The sequence below is a fragment of the Danio rerio genome, chromosome 12, assembly GCF_049306965.1.
Source record: "Danio rerio strain Tuebingen ecotype United States chromosome 12, GRCz12tu, whole genome shotgun sequence".
Taxonomy (NCBI): domain Eukaryota; kingdom Metazoa; phylum Chordata; class Actinopteri; order Cypriniformes; family Danionidae; genus Danio; species Danio rerio.
The window spans coordinates 5368897-5396651 of record NC_133187.1 but is presented as its reverse complement, the minus strand read 5'-3'; the positions used below and the strand labels follow the sequence as shown (position 1 = coordinate 5396651).

Sequence of the window (27755 nt, the reverse complement as noted above, 5' to 3'; positions counted from 1 at the left end):
ACAATAATTCAATTACAATAATCTAGGTGTGTGTGTGTGTGTGTGTGTGTGTGTGTGTGTGTGTGTGTAAGTGTGTGTGTGTGTGTGTTTTTTTTTTTGGGGGGGGGGGGGGGGGAGGGGGTGCGTGTGTGTCTCTCTCTCTCTCTCTCTCTCTCTCAGAAACACACTGCCAAACCTTTAAAGTAGATCAGGCTGCTGAAGAGAAATTTAATATACTTGATCACTCATAATGTTGCAGATGCCTCTTGGAAGTAATAACTATCCTCAAATTGCACAACATTTTTTGAAGATAATGCTTTTTTTCTTATTTACAGCAGATTTATACGGTGATTGAGATGAATTAATACACAATGCTCACTAATCAAAATATGTTACTGGGCGGAAAAGAACTCATGTTTTGATGACGTGATGCGTCAAACTGAACACGTAGCGCCATCCTCTGGTGTAAAATATGCAATAAATAAATAAAAAAGAAGTACAATTCGGTTTTACTTTAATTCTGTTCATCATGGCGAAATTATCACAGGTTATACAAATGTGTAAAGGAAGTGAAATTGTGTTTTATTTTAGGTTAACAATAACAGATAATTTAAAAATATTTAAAACCATTTAAGTCATGCTTAAATATCATGTCATCACATCGAATAAAATATCAAGTGAAGTGCTAAAGGAAACGCCTTTAAATAAATGCCTACTACTATGCCACAGCTGACCAACAAACTAAATCCACACTCTGCTAGATACTATTATATTGATTCACTTTTATGTGATCACAATAATAATTAATTAACAACAACAAGACGAATAAGATGAAAATAAATGAATAAAGTCAAACGTGATATATAAAAACATTCACACAATTATCATTACAGTGCTTTAAAAAAACAGCAAGCTGAAGTGCAAATGAAAACATGTTCTCAAATTTATGCAATAAAGTCTTGAGTTGCCATGTGGAAAGTGTTGATGTCGGTTCGGGACTTGTATTTCTCTATCTCTTTCCGTATTTCATTTTGGACCTGTGAAAGCCATTCATAAAATATAGTCATCAAATATTTCTTTATATTTTCACATGAAATCCAATAAAATTAAAATGATAAATAATGCTGTTACCTCACTGTTCAAGAAGCAGTATAACAACGCCACAATGAAACCCTTCAGAGAAATCCCAAAGTTAATATTTTGAAGTTTAAAAGAGCTAAATTGAGGTATTTGTTGAGACGTTATAAATGTTTTTGTGAAACTGGCTTGTGTTTTTAAGGTATATTTACAATAGAAGGCACAGAATCCCTTATCAGGCTCCAAAGAAGCATCTTTTAAATGAAAAAAAAAACACCCACAAGAACTTCTTTAATATTCATCCATTTCATTTCAGCTTCCTTAGGCTTAGTCCCTTTATTCATCAGGGGTTGACAGCGGAATGAGCCGCCAACTTAACCAGCAAATGTTTTACATAGCAGAGTTCCTTCCAGCTGCAACCCAGTACTGGGAAACACCCATACACACTCATTTGCACACATACACTATGGCCAGTTTGGTTTATTCAATTTACCTGTCTTTGGACTGTGGAGGAAACCCACGCCAACATGAGGAGAACATGCACACTCCACACAGAAATGCCAACTGACCTAGCCAGCAACCTTCTTGCCGTGAGGCCACAGTGCAAACCACTGTGTCATCCCTTTCTTCAATATTAAAAATAATTTATGAAACAATGGTCCTAGATATAAATTAAACAGGACTGATTGATAATCCTAACAATATACTGTGGTCTAATGAAGTGAAGTCATTATATAGTGCAAATGGCATTAAGCACATTCACAACAATGTGGAAAAACCTTTAATGTGTCGCTCAAGAAAAAAAGGGTGAGTAAAACTACAACAGATATTCATTTTTAGGAGAACTAATGCTTTTTAGTTTTTTCATCTCTCTAACTAAGGGACAACATGAGCAAAGAAAGCTTATTAAAGTCACAGCTACTCATTTAAATCATACTTGATATTTGTTTTTACTGTAGGTCTGAGTACAGTATAGTCAGCACAACATTGCAAATACCTGGAAGGAGCCCAGCACAAGTTCAAAGAAGAGTCTCGCCTCTAGGCCAACATGTTCAGGAAACAAAGCAAATACAATGTAGTGCACTCCGAAAAGAGGGATTAGCAGAAGAGTTGATTTGGCCAGTCGTCTGCAGAACACATTAGAGTAATAAAAGGAATATTAGAAAAAACTAATCAAGAATAAACATACCGTGTGAAGGTATCTTGTGTAGGTTTAATAACTCATTAGATCTCACCTGTAAAATCGCTTGTCTCCTCCATTTGAGTCAGGGGTTTTTGTTTTTACAATTATAATCCTGCTTATATTAATGAACATCAGAAAGTTCACCTGTAAAATGTAAAAGTACAACAGTGTGTAAGAATATATATGTTCAGCAATATATACAGTTAAAGTCAGTATTATTAGCCCCCCTTTGAGTTATTATTATTTTTTATATTTCCCAAATGATGTTTAACAGAGCAAGGAAATTTTCAGAGTGTGTCTGATAATTTTTTTTCTTCTGGAGAAAGTCTTATTTTTTTTATTTCGACTAGAATAAAAGCAGTTTTAAATATTTAAACACCATTTAAAGGACAAATTTATTAGCCTCTTTAGGCAAATTTTTTTCGATAGTCTACAGAACAAACCATCGTTATACAATAATTTGCCTAATTACCCAAACCTGCCCAGTTAACCTACATTAATTAACCTAGTTAAGCCTTTAAATTCCACTATAAGCTGTATAGAAGTGTCTTAAAAAATATCTAGTCAAATATTATTTACTGTCATCATGGCAAGGATAAAATATTCAGTTATTAGAGATGAGTCATTAAAACTATTATGTTTAGAAATGTGTTGAAAAAATCTTCTCTCTGTTAAACAGAAACTAGAGGAAAAAATAAACAGGGCGGCTAATAATTCAGGGAGGCTAATAATTGTGTAAAACATATGCTGGATCAGTTGGCAGTTCATTCCGCTGTGATGACCCCTGATGAATAAAGGGAAGCCGAAGGAAATTGAAAATGAATTATCCTTCAAATGACCTTGGATGAAATCATGTTGCAGAAAATATTCAAATTAGCATCATAGGACAACTTAACATCCGAATCATAAAGACTTACCAATACAGAAAGCAAAATGGGAATTTTGATGATCCACCAAAAGCCACTGTCCAGGTCATCCCAGCACCTACCAACACAAATACATGGCCATTCACGATACAGATCACCTACACAGTATTTACCCAAATACTCTCCACACAAATATCTCATCCTCACCCATAATCGTCATATGAATATTTGAGGAACGTCCAGATTGTTACTGTGACAGATGGAGTCCCTGTAAAACAGAGAAGATAATTTACCAACTTACAAAATAAGTTACGCTGTTAACAATTTCTTGAAGAATCTACAGTAATTTACTGGCAGCAGTTCATAAGTAACTTATTGCAAATTAATCACAGCAAAAACAAAAACAACAATAAAAACTGTTTACATGCAGCACAATTTATCTTGCTGTATGTGTTTAAATAATTGTAAATCTTTTCTGTAAAATATGCATTAATGTTCACTATGCAATTTTAAAATACTTGTAACTGCATTACAACAGATTACTGTGTAATTTACAAAAATCATTAACAGTGTATATAATCAGCAGTTTATGTGTAAAATCAACTTCTTTTAAGATCAAATGTGATTTTACCCCAGCCAACAAGTGTATAGCACCAGAAAAATGTTCTTTTGTGGGCGAAGGTGAACGTAAGCAGTGTCTGAAGGTAAAGTCCCTCAACAAGCAGCCAGTAGAAGTTTGATAACACGCAGTATTGGAAGAAAGTCACCGATGCCTTGCACAAAACCTGAAAGAAGAAACAACTATTTACAACAGGGGTCACCACACTTAGTCCAGGAGGGCGTCCTGCAGGCATTATATATTACATGTCAGATTATGCTATTAATATTGAAGTTAAATGTTTTTTTTTTTAACTTTAGGGTTAGGGATTTGGGTGGGTAAGGGTGATATTACAGCATCATATTCATATTACAATGCTACATCAAAAATTACATTAGCACAATCTGATGGGTTATTTCATCAACAAGATGTGATTCCTAATTTCTGAATGGGGGTTTAGACAATCTGATAATGTCCAGCAGATTTTAAAAATACTAGAGTAATTTATTGTAAATAATACTATAGTGTTTTTGAACTATACAAAGAGCATGTTACCAGCCTGTTCAGATCGCTGGTAAACTGAGAGGGGTCTGGATGCAGACTTGGTGCAGTGCAATCTGGGATGCATCCAATACTTTTTAATGCACTTACCTAACCCCACCTCTAACCCTACCCCTCACCGTAATATCACTCGCTCCATTTGAGTGCATTGTGTGTGACATTGCATTGTTGAGTGATGCAATCTCAGCTTGCATCATAAAGGCTGCATCCAGATACTGTTGGGTAAACTCACAGATTGCTGGAGAACTACAAATTTGCAATAGAACTACAATATCCAGTCATGCACAACACACTTACACAAACGGTTCCTGATTCAGACTGATTAGACTCACACAGCCAATGCTGCTCAAAGACTGATTACAAGGACTATAAAAACAACACAAACACACACATTGTTGCTGAGTCTTGTTAATCTGTATAGTGAAACACTGCAGCGCGTTTTTTCCTTGCCTAGTCTTGCTTAGCACCGATCTTTGCTTTGCTTTGTTTTGATTGTTCCTGTATGCTGCCTGTCTTTTGACCATCTGCCTGTTTACTGACCCCGAGATCTGTTTGCTCTTGTATTGACTGTCGCTTGCCAGACAGTTCTCTGCAAAATAATTCCGCACCTTTGTTCTTAGTGTCACTTCTCGTTACAGAGCATTATACTGAATATATTATAGAATTTATAACACAGCATACTATAGTATTAACTATAGTGAACACATAAACTGTAATAAATACTATTGCATACTCTAGAGACAGTAAACAGTGTTGTGTTGTGGTATAAATATACAAATATAGTTGTAGAAAACTACACTATTGGGCCATTTGTTAATATTATTAAAGTTGTTGTATTACCGGAGCAGCTATGGGATTACTACAACAGATTCATTAAAAGTACTATAGTACAGTGTAAAAAATGCTGGGTTCCACACAAAAGATTCGTCTTGGAAAAACATGAAGGAATTTAGTTAACTAATTATTAGTTTTTACATATTTCAGTTGATTGAATGTAAACGTAATTAAGTTGCCCCCAGACAACTCAATAGTTCTGTTGTTTCAGCTTATTTTAAATTAATAAAGTAGCAAACATAAGTTTTTGAACATTGGTTTCAAAACACAACTGTATATCCTAAAAATTACCATAGTATATTTTTCCATATGTGTCACATCCTTGCAATTGTGTCCGTCTGTGTTCCCTGACAATATGGGTAATCAAACATGCCTGAACAAGCTAATCGAGGTCTTAATAGGTATATCTGAAGCTTTCAAGCAGGCGTTTTGACGAAATTTGGATTTAAACTCTGCAGGACACCAGCCTAGTTTGATGACCCCTGGTTTAGAATATCTGATTTAGCTATATGGCATTATACATTAATCTTTTAAGTCAGTTCTTGTTACCGTGGAGACTGTGCAGTGATTGACAGTCTCATCAGCGAATAAAACAGCATCTTTCACAAATACTGCCAAAGCCCTCAGGATGAATGTGGAGAAGAGGTTGAGGTGGATGTAGATCCGTGTGCACAGAAGCTTCCTGTGTGAATAATGAAACACTATTATTGATATGAGCATTTCTTGAAGTAAGTGTCGCAATGTGAACACGTGCACCAGAACAGACAGAATAAGTCACTGAAGCTAGAAGTGAATGTTGCAGTACCTAAAGATACAGAAGATGAAGACTGCAATACAGAGGGAGCTGAGGGACATGCCATATCCAACTGTGTAGATCAGCTTCACCCTCGCAAAATATTCACTCTTCCACAGTGAAATGCAAAATAACAAGGTTAGACCAGGGTTATTGTAATTACCAAATATTTTAATTATTGCAATAAATATTGACTTTAAAATTTATTCTACTGAATTTTGAAATTGCATTATTACAGGTGCTGCCACAGAAATACGGTATTAATTTACATTGTGATTAAGTTAAAATGTAAACTAAAATTGAAGTGAATCAAATGCATAGGGACATATGAAACACAAAACCCCAAACTAACAAAAATCTCAAAACATTGGAAAGAAAATACTAAAGTCAAGACAAGAAAATAAACGTCAAAAATCTATGAACAAGGTCTGTAACTGATTATAATAAGAACTACATTAATATGGTTTAGATGACTTGACTCTGCTCATTATCGGTTTTATATAATATATAAAATAATTCTTTTCTTATAAGATTTCTCTGAACAATGGAGGATGTTTGGGGCGGGGCTTCGGGGATTTTAACAAATAATACATTTCACCACAAAACTATGTTACTTGCATATTGCTTAATACACATTAGATAAGCTTATTTTTGAAAAGTGGGCATCATGGTAGCGCAGTGGGGAGAACAACCGCATCACAGGAAGAAGGTCGTTGGTTCGAGCCCCGGCTGGCTCAGTTGGCATTTCTGTGTGGAGTTTGCATGTTCTCCCAGTGTTGGCATGGGTTTCCTCTGGGTGCTCCGGTTTCCCCCACAGTTCAAAGACATGCTGTACAGGTGAATTGGATGAACTAAATTGGCCGTGGAGTGTGTGTGTGTGAAAAAGTGTGTTTCCCAGTGTTGGGTTGCAGCTGGAAGGCCATCCGCTACATAAAACATATGCTGAATAAGTTGGCAGTTCCTTTTGTTGTGGGGACCCCTGATTAATAAAGGGGCTAAGCTGAAAAGTTTGTACTGAAGTTTGTACTGTTGACCAACACATCACACTGGTTTTTGAACATATAGCGCCATCCTCTGGTGACACTTCATTTTAAAAAATTCTCTTTTTAATATTAACATAAAATTACAATAATAAAGTGTTAACCAAACAGGACATTAAAATGCTTAAACCACAGTGGTATGTGTAAAATGATTCACAAATGAAGAAAAAAGAAGTTGCCCTACATATTTACTACACATTTGATCACATAAGCCATGCCAAAGAATAATATAAACCCAAAAGGCTATTTTTGGAGACAAAATTATTAAAATTCCTATTTTGCAAAAAGATTAAAAGTGATTTTTAACACAAAAGAAAATTTTCGCAGTATTTCCTACTATATTTATATTATATATGTTTGGTATTATTTTTTTTAAATGCTAAGGTCAATATTATTAACCCCCTTAAGATTTTTGTTTGAATGGCTACAGAACAAACCACTGTTGTCCCATAGCCTGCTCAACTAACTTAGTTAAGCTATTTATTAAGCTTTAAATTGCAATTTACGCTGTATACAAGTATCTTGCAAAGTTAGTGAAATAATAGGTTATCATGGCAAACACAAAAGAAAAAAGTTTTAAAAATGAGTTATTAAAACTAATATGTTGAAAATTGTGTTAAACCGCACTTGGGAAATAATTAAAAAAGGAACTGAAAATTAACAGGAGGGCCTTCAATTGTATCACATTATTCAAATCCAATTAAAAAATAGTGGAGTTCATGAAACATTTTTGAAAACACATAATATTGACATTTAGAGATTCTGTATGGCTTAAAAAACTTTCCACATTAATACAAAAACATCCAAGAATAAACATAGAAACACAGTAATCCATATAAATTGGTAAAATTTAAATTATAAATTAAATTAAATTAAATTAAATTAAAATTTTAATAATACACTATTAAATTTAGCTATAGCAATTCCCCAGGTTGCTTACAATGTGTCCAATCTCTTCCTCTTCTGTGCTGTTGTCCTGAAAGCAGGCGATGTAATAAGGCACACTCATGTTACTCCATCCCTTACTAGTGCAGGTGCGGCTGATCAGCTCTAGAAACATCATGTCAAAAGACAAAACAAAAGGCAAAACAAAAGGCTTATTTTACATTTAGGTCATTGTATTGGTGTATTGGTCTTTATGGCCATAGTAGAACAATGCATTAAGTTACAGTAACATAACAAGTTAATTTGCTGTTTAGATGTGATGTGTGCTGTAAGAGAAGATTTACCGTGAGATTTCAGAAGAGGAGGGCAAGACACTGAGACTCTTTCTCCTACACTGACAGCAGGCCAGCAGTTCACACCATCCCACTCAACCAGACAACCTGAAGACATCCACAGGGGTGCAATGAAACACTGAGGTAATCCTTTTTCTAAACATCTTGAAATGTCAAATAACAAGATTGCATTATTTATTTTGCATTTCTAAGTTAAAATCTTGACATATTAACTAAACATTGCAACAACAATAAAAAAGTTATCAGATAAAATTAAATCTGAATTAAAGTTTTGAAATAAAAAGTAATTTATAATAAACAATCTTTAAACAAAACAAATCTTTCAAAATTTAGGAATTATGACTTATAAACTCTGAAGTGTGAAGGAAAAGTCAAAACTGACTATATCTCACAATTGTGAGATGTAAACTCAAAATCGCAAGATATAACCTTGCAACTGTAATAAAAAAAGTTAGAATTAAGAAATAAAAGTAACTTTTTAAAAATGTTATGCTTTTGATTACACTCAAAAAACACTTTTGGTGATTGTTCAAACTTCTTATTTAAAATGAGTTAAAACAACACAATTAGTTGTGTAAATTGCTTCCTTGTCCTCATTTGTAAGTCACTTTGGATAAAAGCGTCGGCTAAATGACTAAATGTCAATGTAAATGTACAATTCCTTTTTTAGGGACAACTTAAATGTTTTGTTTAAATCCTCTTAACTTTGTAAAAATGATTCATTTAACTTAATCTATCTGTGTTGGGAAAACATAAATGAATTGTCTGGGACTCAGCTTTTTAAAAAAATTTTTTACAGTGTATTAAAGAAGACAATAAATGTATCTATTAGACCACAGGTGTCAAATTCAGTTCCTGGAGGGCCGCAGCTCTGCACGGTTTAGTTCCAACCTTGCTTTAACACACATACCTGTTTTAAACAAGCCCAAAGGACTCAATTAGTTGGTGTGTTATAACACCTGTGTATTAGACCAATATTCTTATTTAATTTTGTATATGTTAACATAAATTAAAGGCATAGTTCACTCATTTATTCACTCATTCATTCATTCATTCATTCATTTTCCTTCGGCTTAGTCCCTTTAATAATCAGGGGTCGCCACAGAAGAATGAACCGCCAACCTCTACAGCATATGTTTTTATGCAGCGGGTGCCCTTCCAGCCACAACCCAACACTGGGAAACACCCATACACTCCTGCATTCACACACATACACTATGGTCCTTTTAGCTTATTTAATTAACCAATATACCCCATCTTTGGACTGTGGGGGAAACCGGAGCACCCAGAGGAAACCCACGCCAACATGGGGAGAACATGTAAACTCCACACAGAAATGCCAACTCAGCTGGGGCTCGAACCAGCGACCTTCTTGCTGTGAGGCGATCGTGCTACCCACAATGCCAAAAAATGTTAATTCTCTCATCATTTCCTCCCCTTAAACTTTTTTGTGAAAAAAAAAAGAAAATTATAAAACGATATTTTCTATTTTGCACAGAAAATCTATGAGCGAACTAAGGTCAAATCAAAAGTTTAAGATTTTTAGGTGAAATCTTGATTAAATGTGATTTCTCCAGTTTAAAGTATCAGTGAATATCTGTGACTTTAACTCACCTGCATTGGTACCATTAATGTTTAACAAAGACATTTTGACCAGACATTCAGCTTCTTTCTCTTGCAGATGCAACACTATCCAACACTCAGGATGAACTGTCTTCACCTGGAAAACACGTGTAAATGCATGCAAGCTGTAACCACTCTTTTGAAATGCACTTTAGATTTTAAGGTACTGAATTTGACTTACCCCTTCACATGTAACCGTAAAAGTCCAGATCATGAAGGCATGATAAAAGTTCATGACGTTTCTTCTCACAACGACACAATTCAAGTCTTAGATAATAACTCTCAGTCTAAAGTAACTGAGTAAGTTTGTTGACTCATAAGATGTAGCCTTCTCATCTATCTCTACGACCTGTGTGATGTAGCATATGATGAGATATACCCAGATGGTACAGCCTACTTTCTGGGGCCCTTCTGACCTCACACTGTTAGTGTCATTGTTTTAAAACAAAACTTCAAAATATCAGCTGAAATAATGTTTCTTTCCATCTGTACAATGATAACATTCTACATCTAACAAGGCATTCATCCATTTAACTGCTTGCATCACAGCACTAGGGACATTAAATGCATCTTTTAACCAGCACCATTTACTGCATGAGTGAACTTAAATCACTTCTTCTGAGTTAAATGGATGACATTACTTTAGAGGCATGCAAATGACCTTAGCTACACGTTTTAATTACATTTATAAATTGTATTAAATTAGAATTCTAATGCAGTTTGTGTCTTTGGGGGGATTTGGGATTTAATTTATTAACTGATTGTCTGTTACTGCATGAACATCCATAATGTTTTGTATGGTGTAGATGGGCCATACTCTATGTCACACCCTGTGCATCTATTTTTAAAGCATGTCTTTTCCCTAAAGAGCTGAGGTTTGTGGAGGCTGAAAGCAAACAATCATAAGCTGAAACATAGTCATACAATATTCAGAGACAGAGATGACATCAGAACTGGATTTACGACTTGTACACTACAAGTACACAAGGGCTGGATCCGAAACCGACTCTATACCCCTAATTCAGCGGTATAGAGTCACAATCTTGTACCCAAAGATCTACCTTCATGCAGAGTTCAGCTGCAAACATAATCAAACATGTCTGTCTTTGATTACCAAGGCACCCCTGCCTTAAATAGTCTACAGGTGCATCCCAAATCGCATATTTCTGCATGATTCCAGTGTGGAATGATGGACACTTCACAACCTCAACGACTGCACATAGAGGAAGGAGTGGAGCTTTCGGGTGCACATGTTGGATTACTTTATTTATTTTGAATTGTGAAAGCAAATGTTTCCGATGAGAGTGATTATAGCGCTACCCGGTGGTGAATGCGGTTATACTGATGGCAGGTATTATTTGGTAGTTTGGTCATTCATTTTGCTAATTTGGCAACCGTCAAACATCATCAGGGAAACAGTTTGAATTTCTGCTAAGTAAAGAAAAATATTAGTGCACCATTTGGGATGACAATACATACTATGCTGTTGAGTGTGTAAGTGCATAAGTATAGTGGATAAGAGCATAATGTGCCATTTGGGACGCAGCTTACTTTAAAGAAGCAACCATTTGTAGTGGTGTCTGAAACCATGGTGGACATTCTGAAGTGTACTCAATCAATCCCCAATGCACTGCGATAATGAGTGTACAACCAATGTACACTTTAGGGCTAGAGAATACCCATAATGCACTGTGACTAATTACGCAGCAAATTAAATCTCCACTTCTGACCACAAGGCATCCACAAAGAATCTTACCAAGTGTAAGTTTTTTAATAAACTATTATTTTATTGTTGTTAGCAACGCGGTGGCTTAGTGGTTAGCACTGTTACTTCACAGCATTTGAGTCCTAGCTGGGTCAGGAGGCATTTCTATGTGGAGTTGAATATCTAATCCATCTGAGGGATTTATCAACCTGCAAAGCACAAACAAAACGGTGTGCACTCAGTGCTCTGATTCACTCACTTGTTTCATTCACTGCTTTAAGTTGACTTACAGTTGATTTTTTCAACACATTTCTAAACATAACAGTTCTAATAACTCATCTCTAATAGCTGATTTATTTTATCTTTGTCATGATGACAGTAAATAATATTTGACTAGATATTTTTCAAGACACTTCTATACAGCTTAAAGTGACATTTAAAGGCTTAACTGGGTTAATTAGGTTAACTAGGCAGGTTAGGGTAATTAGGCAAATTATTGTATAATGATGGTTTGTTCTGTAGACTATCGAAAAAATATCTCGCTTAAAGGGGCTAATAATATTGACCTTAAAATGGCTTTTAAAAAATTAAAAACTGCTTTCATTCTAGCCGAAATAAAACAAATAAGTCTTTCTCCAGAAGAAAAAAATATTATAGGAAATACAGTGAAAATTTCCTTGCTTTGTTAAACATTATTTGGGAAATATTTTAAAAAGAAAAAAAATTAAAGGGGGGCTAATAATTCTGACTTCAACTGTATGCGGGAACAATGCGTGAGAGTATAGAGGATGATTTTAGGTACAGCTAAGAACATAGGGAAGCAATCAAGGCAAGTAATGAGGAGAGCGAAACACCCAATATTCAGTAATAGTTCACTCAAAACTGAAAATGTGGTCTTCATTTACTCCCCTTTAATTTGATCAAACCCATATGTGAGTCTCCTTCCTCTGTTTAACACAAAATATTATGGAATCATTGACTTCTGGGATTTGTGGAAGTCGATGGTCCTAAATTTACAATTTTGTGTGTGCTATCTTTTTAACAACCAAGGCAGACAATAGACAGGAAAGTGCATGGCAGATATTGTAACAAATGAAAAATCAAAGCCAACATGACATGAGCACACAGAGAGTGAACACTCAATCCATGTGTTCACTAGAAAAGACAAAATACGGATCTCCAAACCATGACGCCAAACTAGACAGATTAGCCTGGATCCAAACCACCATGTTCGAATAACTTAAACATGTAGACAAAAGAGTGCATGACTTGGTCTTGGTCAAAAATGCCCTCAAAACAAAAAGACAAAGACAAGACTCAAGCTTTGCTGGAAGGGTACCAGCATCCATAGTGAGAGAACTGGAGGGTAAATGAACGCAAGAGCCATATTCAATAGTTATGTCTAGTCACTTCTCAGTTCTCAATTACCATGTCTCAGTTAAAGCTGGCATAAAACATATATTGCAATGGTCTTTTTTTCTGTGTATTGATGTATATATCAATGAGCCAAAAATGTTATGACTGCTCGTCTAAATATGCTGTTGGTCCTCCACATGCTGCCAAAATTATGTTGATTGACCAAGGCATGAGCTCTACAATATCCCAGAGGAATATATGTAGTAACTGACACAACACAGCAGATCCTACAAATCCTGTTGTTGCCATGGTTTTAGCCTGTTGGTGCAGCACATCTTAAAGTTCCTCAAATGGATTGAGATCTTGGGAACTGTAAGGCCAGCGGAGTACCATGAACTCTGTATCATGTTCTTCAAACACTTCTGTGCAGGGAATGCCATTGTTTTGAAGGAGTGTGCATAGTTGGTAGATAGCACATGTTACTTTTTTCTCACATGAATTGCTGGATCCATTGTTTAGTTATGACACTCACACACCCACTGCCGGCACATTTAGTGGTAGACAGGGAACATTATAGGTACTGGAAGAAGGATGCATGGTCTTTTGAATCTCTTTTTTGACTTCACATGCACGGCTGTGTACATGGGCTCCGTTTACTTGGAGAAGGGATGGAACTAGAATGCAGTGTGGGATTTCAACATGCCAGTGGAGGCAGTGTGATGCTCTGGGAAAGTTCTGCTGGGAAACCTTGGGTCCAGACATGCATGTGGACATGAATTCAGCATTTGTTGTACCTAAACATTGTTCCACAGCAGGCTAAAGAAAGCTTCATGACACTGGTGTTCTCTTGTGACCTCTTTCAAAGCACGTTGCAGATTTTTCAGGAATAGTTTAAAGAGCACAATTATGAATTTAAGGTTTTGCTTAAGTCTCAGTATGAATGGGCTGAGTTGTTTCAGTTTCATCCACAGAGAATCCACCTAACTACCTACAAAACTTGAAGAATCCTCCATACATCAACAGCACATTAGGCAGGCAGTTATACTGTTTTGTTGCATCACTTTATGTTGATGATTTCACATTATTAGAAGATAATTCAGAAGTTCAGAGTGTGTATAAGATTTTCTTTTGTGAAGGTTCTCAGGGTAAAAAATGTTTTGTAAAGGCGACGCAGTTGTGATTGAGATGTCATTGTTTGCGGGTTACAGTTAAGCTTCAACATTTGTGTCTATTAAAAGCATGCCTGTGAACAGAATCCCTTCTTGTATTGCTGTCATCCTTACTTGTGGTTAAGGATCACTATGAGGATGACTTTGATGATGTTGTCACATAACAGAATATGTTTTGCACATCTACCCAACCATTGAGCTTATTGTTAATACAAAAATTCACTTGAGAGATTTCAGAGAAGAATATGTGTGATGATGCTCTATACAGATGAGAAAATGTACGTGAAGTGGGAAGGACTTTGTATTCTGAGAAGTTTATTAGATGCACTGGAGTCAGTGCATTCTTTCCTATTTTAGAAATGTGAGTAATGTTGGGAGGTGCATCAGATTTTGGAAAACAGACCTGGGTATATAACATTGAGGGCTTCAGTGCTCATTGTTTAACAGCAGTCAAATATTGTCAGCCTGATTTGTGATCACACCATTATGGCTTCACCAAAACAAGCACCCAAAAAAGAAGATCTAAAGGAAGATCCAGCTCCAGGAGCAAAAGATCCAGCATCAGCTGCTTCTTCACAAAATTTAACACCAGAGTCAGCTACAAAAGCTGAAAAAGACAATTCTGCACCTGATCTAGACCCAGTCCAATCTCCAAATCCAGTGAATAATGCAGCTGTAGTAAGTTTCTTTTTCTTTATTTTTTTATTTTGTGCTATTTAATTTTACTTGGTCTGATGTGAGCGTTCATTAACACTGCAAGATTATTAACCTTTTTTTTTTATTATCATTTAGCTAATTAATAATTTGAAAAGTTCAAATAAGGCACTACAAGTTATTAAAGTTTTTAAAACAGTGGGAAAATATAAAGATTTAATACTGAAAATGATGTAAATCACAGTAAACTTTGTAAATCGTTAAATGTATGGTGATTATGTATGATTAAAATTTTTTTTTTTTTTTAGAAAAAAAGAGAAATATAATTGAAACCTAAACCCTTTTTTTAATGTATGAACCACAGCTAAATTCAAAGCTGTGTTGCTTTTTTATTGACCTGACCCCCCACACCACCGAAGTTTTGTCTTCGACTCAAAGATTCAATATCAGAAAATCTATTTTTAAACATTTCTGCCTAGAAAATAATGCTCAGACAAAGTGGATCTCTAATTTGAATATTAATGTGCCCAACAAAGACATCATTAATTCTAATTTTCTAATTTCTGGATTACTAATATTGATTGTGCCACAGGTTTTGATAAGCAGCATATTTGGGCATGCACAGAACAATACTACTTCATGGCATGATTCTCGTTGATGTCCTTTACATGGATCTACACACACCTGCCACTAAGATCTGAGGTTGTTCCACTACACTTCCTAAGTTAGACTCTCCAGGGATACAGATATGTGCGATATGATCTCATAAACAGACTGTACTTTGAGGGGAGATTATCGTTGGTGCCAGGAAAAATGGCAGCAGAACAGCTGCTCTAGACTGTTCCTTAACATACTGTATGACACTAACATCTGTGCAGTAAAAACATGTCAAGAATGTATTTCAAGTCCACATTTACCTATAGGCTACTATTATATTTAACTTATAATCAATTATATTGGTGCAAATACCATTTATTAAAACTTTGTTCTGGGTTTCAGGTACATTTCAATGCTCAACAGCTTGAAGGTAAGGGTCAGTTTAAAAGGTCATCTGATCAACTCGGCTTTAAAGAATGAATTTTTTTTCTTAATGTTATTTTTTTACAGAGTTTAAAGAGGCTTTTCAGCTGTTTGCCAGGTCTCCCTCAGGCATTTCACTCGCACAGTGTGGGGATGTGATGAGAGCTTTGGGGCAGAACCCAACCAATGCTGAAGTCTTGAATGTTCTAGGAAAACCAAAGCCTGAAGGTAGATTTACAGCATAAATGCGAAAGAGCAAATACTGCATGACCTTTAAGGACAAAAGGTTACATCAAATTTAAATGAGTCCCATTGGACCTTTCAGGAACAAACTAAGTAAAAGACTTAACACACATCTGTCAGAGGGATTAGTGAGGTGTTTGTTTTCACTAAAATCAAAGATGTCATCGAATGCAAAAAAATTCTCTGTGACATTTGCAAGTCATTCTTTGAATACTGAGATCAAATTAATCCTAGTCACAACGGCTCAGTAAGTCAAAGATCCACTTTAACTGCAGGAATGTGTTAGCACTCCTTAACAAGCAAAAAAAGGCCCATGGAGACAAAGGACACTGTTAACGTTTTATAACTGTCCTTGGCTTAAAGGTATAGTTCACCCAACATTTAACCAATATCTGCCTGCTGAACACAAAACAATACATTTAAACAAACGTTGGTTGCCAATTCTTCATCAGAAACCCCTGATTTCCATACACTCTCAGAAATAAAGGTAGAAGAGCTGTCACTGGGGTGGTTTATTTTTTAAAGGTACAAATTTGTGCTTAAAGGGTCATATTAATACCTAAAAAGAACAAGAATGTACCCCTTGAAATGTTTAGGTACTAATATATACCTTTGAGGTATGAATATATGCCCTTTAAGTACAAATATGTACGTTTTAAAAAGATACCACCCCAGTGACAGCTCTTTTACCTTTATTTCTGAGAGTGTATGGGCTGAAAAAGGAAATCAGTAGGTTCTGTCAACTGTTTGGTAACAAACAATCCACAGAATACCTTCTTTTGCGTTCAACGGATAAAAGAAAAAATCTATTCAGATATGGAACAAGTAGAGGACCAGTAAATTATGACAGAATCACCATTTTGGTTGAATTATTTGTTAAAGAGATATTTGCAGAATATTGATGCACTTGTTATTACCCTCTGGACGCTGGTGACCATTTGGTGGCATTTTTAGTGAACCCTAAAATAAGGTAGTTGATCCTTTCTGTGGTTTGTTCTTTCTTCATTAGGAAAGCAAGTGAATACAATGTTTTCATTTTTAATTATTGGTTGAACTATGAAATAGAGGAACATTTTTATGACATCAAATAAAATCTTTGAATCTGCTACAGTAATTGCTTCGATTGAATTTTGTCATTTAGAGATGGAATCCAAACTGATCGACTTTGAGACTTTCCTGCCTATGCTTCAACAAGTTTCAAAGTCTACCGAAAGTGGCTCATTTGAAGATTTTGTGGAGGGCCTTCGGGTCTTTGACAAAGAAGGCAATGGAACGGTCATGGGGGCTGAACTCCGCCATGTACTTGCAACTTTGGGTATGGAATAATTGGAGGGAAATGTCCTTATTCTATGAATGCTGAAAACATTGGCTCATTGGAACTCTGATTTTTTTAGGTGAGAGATTGTCTGAGGGTGAAGTGGATCAGTTGCTGGCAGGGCAGGAGGACACAAATGGTTGTATTAACTATGAAGGTAAGAACACCTCAAGACTTTACTGATAAAAATATTTACTATTAACGCTTCTTATATTAAAATTCTTCCTATTGTTCTTTCTCCATAAGCTTTTATTAAACATGTCATGGCTGGCTGAGAGATCATTTCTGGTAAGTTAATCTAAACAAGTAATTGCCAACTCTTGTTTACCACAAAATATTAGAAATTAATTCATTTTGCCCCATTTTCAAACCAATTTTCAACACAGATTTAGGTAAAATATGAATTCTGTTTACATTTTATACTTTTAACTCAAAGAGTTTGTCCATATTTTACCATTTGTAGAGTTTACATGTTTGCAGTTGCCTGGAAGAGAAGTGCTGATATTCCTATAGGAACAATAACATATTTTGCTAGTACAGTCCATTTTAGTCTTTAATTCATTTTGCACCTTTTCTGTTGGCCTATAGGTACAGTAGCAGATTTACAGGCATGTCAGCAGCGGTCATCTGAAGGTCATCTACAAGAATCGTCAATGAAACCGAGTTCTTTTAAAATATATTAAAATCATGTTCACATCAACCACCATCTTAAGCTGTTTTATATCAAGTACAAATTATCAGTGCAACAAAAAGAAGCAAAAATGCAAACTCTATAGAAGTCAGGATACCGTGATCTGCTTTACACTCGAATCTCAAAGAGAATCAACACAGCTGTCAGTGGATAAAACCTTGGCTTTGGTTGTGCTAGTGCACTGAACTTGCTCTAATCCTCAAATGTCAGGAACTTTTACCAGGCACATGTGATAAACCCAGACCCTGTATCACTGCACTGCTCTCAGTGCATTTTAAGCTCAATATTACTGTCACTGAAAGAGAACAACAGTGAGCTGTATTCACTTACAGCATTACATCCAGAAAAAAATGTGTTGAGTTTAATTTTCAGAAAGATCTGAGTACAAAGCTATTTGTGAGTGTTGTGGTAAATATTACATATATGAAATTAACTAATTACATAAAACAATACAATAAAATAAAAATGAATTGATAAGTAAACTGATATAACTATTCTGGCAAGATCAGGGCTGTCACAGTTTTTGGACAGCATTCTCTACATGACTACCCTTACTTAGACTCCCCAGAAAACTGAAATGTTGACATTCTGACATTACTGTACATGATTGAATTTGTCAATGATTGACTTACAGTGTTTAAATGAGCTAAATAAACATAAGTGTGATTCCAAGTCAAATCTTTTTTGTTAAGTGTCAATACATTTTGCCAACTGAACATGTTTTACATTCCTTTATAAACCTGTGCCAATACATTTATTCATTCATTTTCTTCAGGGGTCGCCACAGCGGAATAAACTACCAACTTATCCAGCAAATGTTTTACGCAGCGGATGCCCTGAAACACTCATACACTCTCACATGCACACACATACTGTATACACTATGGCCAGTAAAGTTTATTCAATTCCCCTATAGCGCATGTCTTTGGACTGTGGGGGAAACCAGAGCAGCAGGTGGAAACGCACGCCAACACAGGGTGGACATGCAAACTCCACGCAGAAATGCCAACTGACCCAGCCGAGGCTCGAACCAGCAACCTTCTTGCTGTGAGGCGACAATGCTAACCACTGAACCACTGTGTTGCCCTTGTGCCAATACAGTTTATTTAATTAAGTTTTCGAATGTATTTTTATTTTCCATTTTTCTTAAAATTAATGTTTGGTTTTACTTAAAGGTTATTCAACATTCAACATTCAACATTACAATCAAAAGTATTCAACATTGCATTCAAAAGTGAACAAATTTAACAACATTTGAATTGTGATGTACTGTAAACTATCACATTAATCTTGTGTCAATTAAGAGTGACTTGATGTGTCATTTAGAACTGCCTCTGCACCGCAACCAATCTGTTTTTAAATAATCAGGATTTTTAATATTTGTTTGTTTTGTTACATAAAAAAATTAACTGAGCAGGCTAAAACTGCTTAAAGTAAAATTTCCATATGATAATAATATGCATTTTGATTCAAATATATGAGCATTTTTATATAAATGCTGAAGTAAATTGCGGACAGATTTTCATTTCTTTTTATAAGCTGCATTGTTTCATCATGACTGTACTATTGAAGAACATCAGGAGTGACTGAAGGAATACCTTAATACTCATACAGGTGCAGATTTATAGTTGTATTAAGCAACTTAATTAAAATTAAAACTACACAAAATAAACACATCAAATGTAAACAAAACTGAAAATAACAGTAAAGTCCAGCTGACCTCCAGATGTTTCTACCTCTTTATAACTTGCCATAAGAATGTGCCTATTATAACCACCTGTGCTTAGAATTTTAACAAATTTAACATTTTATACAAACTTACAGCATGGGCTACTGTTAAAAACCATTGGTACTGCATGAGTCTTGCTTATCTCACAAAATTCACTCATGGCTTAGGGGTATTTGAATGGAAACAGCATAACTTATTGTATTTATTTAAAAATTGAAAACAACCTGAAATTAAACTCAAAATAAACTGATTAATTTACCAGATAAGACGAATAATATTGTGGATTTAAATCTGCATATATTAAAAAGTCTAATCTCAGATATTATCAGTTTTTTAAGCTTGTTGCATGACAGATAACCCATGAGATGGTTAAATAGAAACAAATATCACCGGATATGATATTTGTCCGCGAAGTGCATAAATTGAACCTGCGGTCTTCCCGTAATTTTTAGGCCTTGTCAAGATTGCGTGCCACTATTCCTTCGTTCCCCTCCGACGCCGGTTGATTGTGCTATGACAAGTTTTTACCGTGCAGGGCACTGAAATGATGTGGAACATAAAAATTAGGATGTTATTGATAGCACTGTTGATAAATTGGGAATTTGTAAAATCGACAATAGCCCATCTTAACAAAAACGATATAACTTTAGACACTGACCGAGCCAGTGAGTCTCTCAAAGCCAAGCAGCCTCCGGTAGATGTGGAAAGATTGCGATTGAGAGTCGACGATGCATATGAGGAATGTAAACGATATCGCAACGCTTCAGCGTCTTCAGGTGACCCGAACAAAGACTCAATGCCAAAATCCACGTTCCACTGCCATGCATGTTGGCCGGAACACAGTTTGGATGAAAAATTAAGGAACGAAGACTCAAGCCAAAGTGGATTGAATCCCCCGCAAAACGACGAATCTGAGGATCTTCTCAATGAGCCTGTGACCTGGAGGTATTTGAAAAGTAAGCCGAGTTTATTAAAATTGAGATAAATATGATTTTATATTCGCACATTCAGACCTTCCCCTTTATAATTTAATTTCAGAAAATATTATTTTGCAATTTCGAAGTAGGAAATATAGTATTAGTCTGCTATCATAGTTCAACATTGGTGCAAACGTTAATGTTATTTTGACGTCATACTTAAATAAGATTTCAGACCTTATATTTATAGTAACGTTAGCGTGGTAAACAATACAGGCACCCCGTCACAAGTTGTCACGGAACGAATGTGCTAATATAAAACCAACTTTAGCTACCTCAGTCTGATTAAAATATAGGTTGCGTACACGTTTGCTCAAATAATAACAAATGCACTTATTTCATCAAGGTCATCTGAGCAATTTGGATCGAGTCGTGGTGTCTGATGTCTACCAGCCAGTGTTTAACTGTAGTAAGGATATCCTTTGGATCAAGTTTGCCATGACCCGACACTCGAATCCACGCCTGATTGTCAGTAAGTACTTGAGAAAATTTATCACAAGCTCTATGGGCTAATATATAATGTCGATTTGAGAGTAGTTAGATATAAACAAAGTAACGTGATTAACGTTTTTTTGTTGTTGTTGTTATTTTTGTGCTTTTCCACCTCTACTTAAATGGTTCCTCAATGTTGTGTTTATTTGACAATAAAACAATTTGAAATGTATTTATTTATATTTGAAATATATCACACTTAATTTTGATGGTCCATTTGTTGAATTTAAGCAGTGTAGTCAAACACCAGCATATTGCTCCATTCTTAACTATGACACACATTCAGTATTAATCCACACGGAGGCAAAAGCTAAACTGTTCTGAACCTTGACTGCTGCACGTGTGTAGGAACAGCTGACGGTGGCCATAGCAACAACAAATGGCAGTGGAACACAAGCTCACAAACACAATGTTTAAATCTGTAAACAAAGCAGCACTATGAGGTGCCGTATAGGATTTAAATCAAACTTTGCTTATCAACACATACATAAAACACGTGTGTATACACCTATAAATTACTCGCATATACACCTATACTACTGGATGTTTAAAACAACATGGATGAAACTTGTGTATGTACATATAAACTTGACGCATGAATACACCCACATACACACGCACATACATATAAACTCGATCCTCACATAAACACTCACATTAACACACGCACATACATATAAACTTGCTGCATGCAAACACACCTATACACACTCGCATATACATATAAACTTGATCTATGCATATACACCCATAAACTCTCATATAAGAATATAAACTTGATGTGTGCATAAACACCCAAATGACACTTGTGCAAACATACAAAATAAAATTCACAAACATATATAGTTAGTTGTGTATATACATATATGCAAGTGATTTCATATGTGTGTGTGCATGAATTTTCACAGTAAAAGGAAGTTATTTCACTTTAAAAGGAAGTAGTTTAATTTCAACGTAAAAGTCCTTTGAGTGTAATGAACAAGATTATTATTTGTCATGAATCAGGTTATTGCAAACCTTAAGAAACAGAAATAATGTGATTAATAGAGGAACTACATCTGTTGAATTATGAAAATAGATTATGCTAATTCTAAAAAATAAATAAATAAAAAGGTAATGCAAAGGAATGCTCCTGCAAAATTAAAGGTTTATTATGCAATTAAATTATTGGAAATGTTATTATGGTTTAATAAATATAAGGTTGCTTAAGTAATCATTTTGAATAAAATATGTTTGTCTAATATTATTTTTTCATGTTTGTTTTATTATTGGTTTCACTATTCGTCAAGGGTTATGATACACACTTATGTCCAGTAGGGGGCAGGAATGCACTTAAGTGGGTTTTCCTGTCACCAATAAACAGGCTAATGCAGCAAAATGCTGGATGCCAGCTGCTGTAAAAATATAAGTAGTAGTTATTAAACACAAAAGGAGTGTCCAGATAATATATATAGCTTTTCCATGGGGGTTAACTTGACCAACATGATGAGCAGAGTCTTTTAATCAGCGTTTTTTTTTTTTTTTTTTTTTTTTTTTTTTTTTTTTTTGTATATGCTGAATAATTAACAGTCAAAATGATACCAAAATCTTGCAATTTTGACACCCACATTGTAAATACATATAAAAAGCATAATAATTATAAAAATGTAAAAAACAAAACAAGAAGACTATAGGCAACATTAACATTTTCAATAGAATAGAGGAGTTTAGCTTGAGTTTACATTTATATTTATAATTCTGGTTGCTTTTTGAACGTCCTTTAGGGGTTCTATCTGTCCATTTATATTTGTGCATGTAATTACCTAATTAAATAAAAAGGTTTTAAATAAAAATATTTCTTATTTTGAATAGTCTATTTATATAGACTAATATTTGAAATAACATATGTTCATAATTTAACATATTTAATCCCTCTATTAATCACATTATTTCTATTTCATAAGCTTTGCAATAACCAGATTCGTGATAAACGTTTGTGAATTTTATTTATTTATTTATTTTTGTATGTTTGCGCGAGATGTTATAGGTGTGTTTGCATGCAGTGAGTTTGTGTATGTGCTCGTGTTGTTGAGGGTGTATATGCATAGACCAAGTAAATGCGAGTATGTATAGGTGTGTTTGCATGCTGCGAGTTTATATGTATGTGCATGTAAATGTGGGTATTTATGCGAGAATCGAGTTTATATGTATATGCGAGTGTGTATAAGTGTGTTTGCATGCAGCAAGTTTATATGTATGTGCGTGTGTTAATGTGAGTGTTTATGTGAGGATCGAGTTTATATGTATGTGCGTGTGTATGTGGTTGTATTCATGCGCCAAGTTTATATGTATATACACAAGTTTCATCCATGTTGTTTTGAACATCCAGTAGTATAGGTGTATATGCGAGTAATTTATAGGTGTATACACACGTGTTTTATGTATGTGTTGATAAGCAAAGTTTGATTTAAATCCTATACGGCACCTCATACAGCACACCTTGCGTTTCAACGTGGCATTAGACGCGATATGAGACTATAAAGAGTTACAAGTAACAACACAATTAAATACACCTTTTGCAAGCTAGAGAAAACAAGGAGACAAGCCGTTTACTTACACTTATGAAATGTGCCATGGGCCAGGTCTGATTTTATTAATTATTTTTCATTTTGGACTTTTTCTTCCTTCTCAGCTGTAATTTTGATCATTTCTATTTGCAATTATTGCTATGGTACCTCTTGCGTGAAGTGTTATATGTTTTTAGGGCTTACCTGTACTCTGCTTTGCCCAAAGATCACATCCCCAGCCAGGGGGTTGTAGCGCTCGTCAGTGCTCCTCCTCAACTGCAGCAGACAGCCTTTGTGCCTAATAAACTGGCCTTATTTTGCACGCAACCCTGGTGCATTGTCTGTCCATTCTCACAAGTGCCATCAGTCTTTTCTTTACCCTTTTTTTTAACAAACGAATGAATCGCCCACTGTAAGCGTGTAGACTGCTGTATCACTTCTTTCCCTCACACTTCCAATTATATCCAGGTAAGCACAGCGTCTTCTTGACTCATGACTTCAGGATCTGTTTGTCTTTGCTGCTGTTTTAGTGGGCGAGGCACAAGTTTAAGTTTTCCCAGGTTTGCGCACGCAGCAATTGTTTTGTAGTCATGTCATGCCGAAATGGCTAAAGATTCGTTATGAAGACGATTCATTCTAACCACTGAGAGTTGACAACTTTTTTTTTTTTTTAGATGAATCAATAGTGTTAAAAGCTGTCCAGTTTCAGATATAAGCCTTAGCTAAATATTTCACTTCCCTTAGATCTGTGTTACACACTACATGGAAGGTCATTTTCGAAAACCCACCATAGGGGCTCTTTAAAACCGCGAAGATCAGTCTATTGCTCGTCTGTGTTTGCTCTCAGTAAACAACGGTGAACATGATTCAACAGTGCTTAAATGTTAGTGGGAAATTGATGGTCTTTATAAATTTCAATACCGCAATTCAGTATCGTGACAAGTCTATTAGTAAAGGATTGTTCATTAACTTGAGTTTGATAAATGGCATCTTAACTGTGTTTGGGAAAGAAAACGTTAGCTAACTAGTGCCATTTTCCTTAAATGAGGTCTGATATCTCTCTTTATTTACACATTCCATTCAGAACAGACCTTTCGGGTCACTAGGAAGACGGTGAAATTTAAAATATGTGTCGTTTTCTCTTCGCTGATAAGATATACAGCCAGGTACACAACATTACTCTGTGACACAGGCGATACTTGCGGGTTTTTTACCACCGCAGCCTTGATTTCGCTTTTTAAATGCCTGAATTCAGTCCACAGTAATTGGCTGTTCAAATGATGCTGCAGATGTAATAATGCTGAAGATTCAGCTTTAAATCAAAAGAACGAGGTACCATTTGAAATACTTTAATAAAACAATCATATTAAGAAAACTTAACGTTAGCACACTATTTTGACCATTGTGTAAAGTCATATTTAAAACAAATAAGCAACTAAAAGTGATATAATTGGTCTGATTACCTGCAGATCAAACTCCCTGCTTGGGTCAACATAGATGGCATTTGTCATTTTAAGTCTTTCCTCAACAACTTGAAAATAAAGATTGCATATCAGTGTTTATTGTTTGAATCAGTGGTGTTTACAAGTAAACATGAATTTCTCTGAATTGCTTCACATGCTTATTGCAGATTCAGAACAGAATGCTTCACCCTCCCAAAAGCAGTGTCGGTGCATCAAAAAGAATCAAGGCCCCTCAATGCTGTTAAGGATCTATTTCAAAGGCTGCTATGCTCAAAACTGGGTAAGACATTCTCCTTGCAATAGCAATTTAAATTATGTATTTTTTAAAGATTTATGTACAAAATTGTATTTTTACTCAATTTGGTGAACCATTTTTTAATAAATAGTTTGTGTATTGTCAGGCTTGCCAGGTTTTTGCCAAAGCAACAAAAACATATCCCAATGACTAATCAAATCTAGCTCAATAATACCAAAACTTGATTAAAAACATTTACACCAACCTATTTATTATACACCATTTCATGTTTAAAAAAATAATGGTTTATTTGTTCATTTTCAATGTTTTGTTTTTGTCATAAGGAATCTTGATACTCATGTGATGTCGAGTTGAAATATAGTGGATGTGAGAAAAAACAGAAAACTCTGGCAGAAGTAAACCCCAAACTTATGAAATGAAATAATTTTAATTTAAACATCACGTCCCTTAAGTTGTAAATTGTCTGACTTAAAATATAGGTAATTTATACAAATATATTTTAAAATATTTTACTAGCAATCTGAGCATTTCCTTACTGCAGCCTGTAGCATGATGATGTACTGGATCAGGCCTAATACGTGGTGGACGTGCATGCATGAGTGGTTGTTGCTAGAAATGAGAATTATTTATATTTACTATGAAATTACCCATTACGTTGTGTCATTAACGTCTACACCTACCCTAACACTCACAATATTAACATCTACACCTATCCTAAACCAAACCGTCACAGTGGCATGGACATAACCAAAGTAGGCAATACAGTGTCCAATACATATTGGACCTGATCCAGTACATCAGTGTTACAGATTGGCTACTTTCGAAATCGCATACTTCAATACTACATAGTACGCTAAAAACAGTATGCGAGGCGAGTAGTATGTTCAAATTCATAGAATTCAAAAAACAGTATGTGGTATGAGAGAAGTTCCCGGATGACCTACATATATATATATTTATATATATATATATATATATATATATATATATATATATATATATATATATATATATATATATATATATTTATTTATTTATATATTTATTTATTTATTTATTTATTTTTATTTTTATTTTTTGGTCAAATCATTTTGTTGCTAAAAAGTATCTGTTCAGGCACCATTTTGGCACCGGTACCGTTTTAATAGTATCAATTTAGCACCGGTATCGAACTAACCACAAACAATTATGTATAAATTATCTTGATTGTGATCTATAACTCGAGATGACATCTCCATGTTTACTTATGGCTGTGCATTTGCTTCATTAATAGAAGCAGAAACCACAGGATTCAGCACATACATTTACTAGTTACTCCTAAAATGCATGCATGCATGCAAGCAAGTGGATGGCCAGCTGGGAGAAATATAGATTGAACTTTATTGTTACTTTCACTACGCGCATGAATAATATATGAATAATACACATCAGTAAATTATATTTGAATGAATTGTTAGACTTCCAAGACTTTCTTGTGTGCTCTACAAACTCTAAATGTATCGTTTTACTAGTACTTGTGTATTTACATTTCTAAAACACAAAATAAGCATTGGCTGGTTAAACACTGCACAATTGTTGATAATATGACGCGTTCTTCTCTGGCTTAGTGCCAGCTAATGCACCAAAGCTCAGTTTGAAATTTTTACGTCATGCTTGTCAAGCTAGATAACAAGTTTCATATTATATAAATGTGTCCACATTCAGGCATCTTACCCAAGCAGCGTGACGACTGATTGTTTGCTAATAAAATGTAAAAATGTTTATAATTTTTGAAATTGTCTGTTTAATTCCTCAGACTCGGGGCAAAAGGACGTACTACTCTGTGAGAGTACTTTATTTTGATCGTCTTCTAATGAGGAATTTCTTTGGCACTGCTACCTGTCATGCCATCTTGCCATATGAAATACTTTCTGCAGAACAATCACCTGAAGTTATTTGTGGAAAGTTATCTGTGATTGTAAAATTACCAAGCAAAAAGGTTGAAGATGTTAAAGTTTTGGGTGAGTATTTGTCATTGGTGGATTACACTATTATTTTCGTGACTGCAGCAATTTAAAAGTTTGTCGGATTCAATGTTTTTTAAAAATTGTCCATGACTTTGTAATTTGCATAAAAATAATGAAAACAAAGATGTGAACTGGTACCTTAAACATTTAAGCCTCTTAAATATGTAAAAGAAGCTTTGTCAATCTCTGTTCTAAAGATGTTTCCAGGCAATTCCCTCATCTAATCATGTGGAAACATCACAATGCTGTGATTGTCAAAGTTAAACGCTCTGAGATTAAGGTATAACCCTTTCACAGTTTTTTTTCTTTGCTTTTTCAAAGGTATTGATTTTTAAAAAAGT

The 27755-nt window shown here is 35.0% G+C and overlaps 4 protein-coding genes across 9 annotated transcripts in view; 3 read left to right on the top strand and 1 right to left on the bottom strand.

Moving 5' to 3' along the window:
* The window catches only part of fra10ac1 (FRA10A associated CGG repeat 1), an 855621-nt gene that overhangs the window by 333691 nt on the left and 494175 nt on the right, over window positions 1-27755 (top strand). The gene's annotated exons all lie outside the window — the stretch shown is intronic.
* ghrhr2 (growth hormone releasing hormone receptor 2) lies at window positions 191-24214 on the bottom strand. 6 transcript variants are annotated; one of them, XM_073917252.1, is made up of 15 exons: window positions 20957-21240; window positions 20333-20613; window positions 20103-20213; window positions 9784-9889; window positions 8161-8256; window positions 7872-7981; window positions 5904-6001; window positions 5648-5780; window positions 3737-3890; window positions 3313-3373; window positions 3157-3223; window positions 2292-2383; window positions 2054-2183; window positions 1111-1152; window positions 191-1016 (listed from the first exon to the last, which is right to left on the bottom strand). In XM_073917252.1, exons 4-15 carry the CDS (start codon window positions 9815-9817, stop codon window positions 924-926), a joined length of 1110 nt encoding a protein of 369 aa, XP_073773353.1. In that variant the 5' UTR covers window positions 9818-9889; window positions 20103-20213; window positions 20333-20613; window positions 20957-21240; the 3' UTR covers window positions 191-923. The 6 variants fall into 6 exon arrangements, with proteins under 6 accessions (XP_073773353.1, XP_073773354.1, XP_073773351.1 ...); XM_073917253.1 differs by having other exon boundaries at window positions 20829-20986; XM_073917250.1 differs by lacking the exons at window positions 20103-20213; window positions 20333-20613; window positions 20957-21240 and adding an exon at window positions 23894-24214.
* On the top strand, window positions 14461-18623 carry zgc:163073. The gene is given in 7 exon segments (NM_001089511.1): window positions 14461-14700; window positions 15676-15703; window positions 15784-15924; window positions 17081-17254; window positions 17334-17411; window positions 17501-17542; window positions 17843-18623. Coding segments are annotated over 6 exon segments (642 nt in total). The 5' UTR covers window positions 14461-14508; the 3' UTR covers window positions 17530-17542; window positions 17843-18623.
* LOC101885302 (uncharacterized) overlaps window positions 20125-27755 on the top strand; it is a 25296-nt gene continuing 17665 nt past the window's right edge. Inside the window, exons 1-5 of the mRNA XM_073918075.1 lie at window positions 20125-20630; window positions 20998-21123; window positions 25320-25432; window positions 27204-27408; window positions 27612-27694. Of these exons, the coding sequence (XP_073774176.1) occupies window positions 20219-20630; window positions 20998-21123; window positions 25320-25432; window positions 27204-27408; window positions 27612-27694 (939 nt within the window). The 5' untranslated portion in view covers window positions 20125-20218. The remainder of the gene's footprint in view (window positions 20631-20997; window positions 21124-25319; window positions 25433-27203; window positions 27409-27611; window positions 27695-27755) is intronic.

What these genes read in the sequence shown, in the direction of transcription:
- ghrhr2 (NM_001113503.1), bottom strand. Translation starts at nt 10,027, where the DNA reads ATGAACTTTTATCATGCCTTCATGATCTGGACTTTTACGGTTACATGT. An exon ending in TTCATCTTCTGTATCTTTAG is followed by an intron (nt 5,781 to 5,903) that starts GTACTGCAACAT and finishes TTATTCACACAG; the next exon opens with GAAGCTTCTGTGCACACGGA. An exon ending in CCATTTTGCTTTCTGTATTG is followed by an intron (nt 2,384 to 3,156) that starts GTAAGTCTTTAT and finishes TACATTTTACAG; the next exon opens with GTGAACTTTCTGATGTTCAT.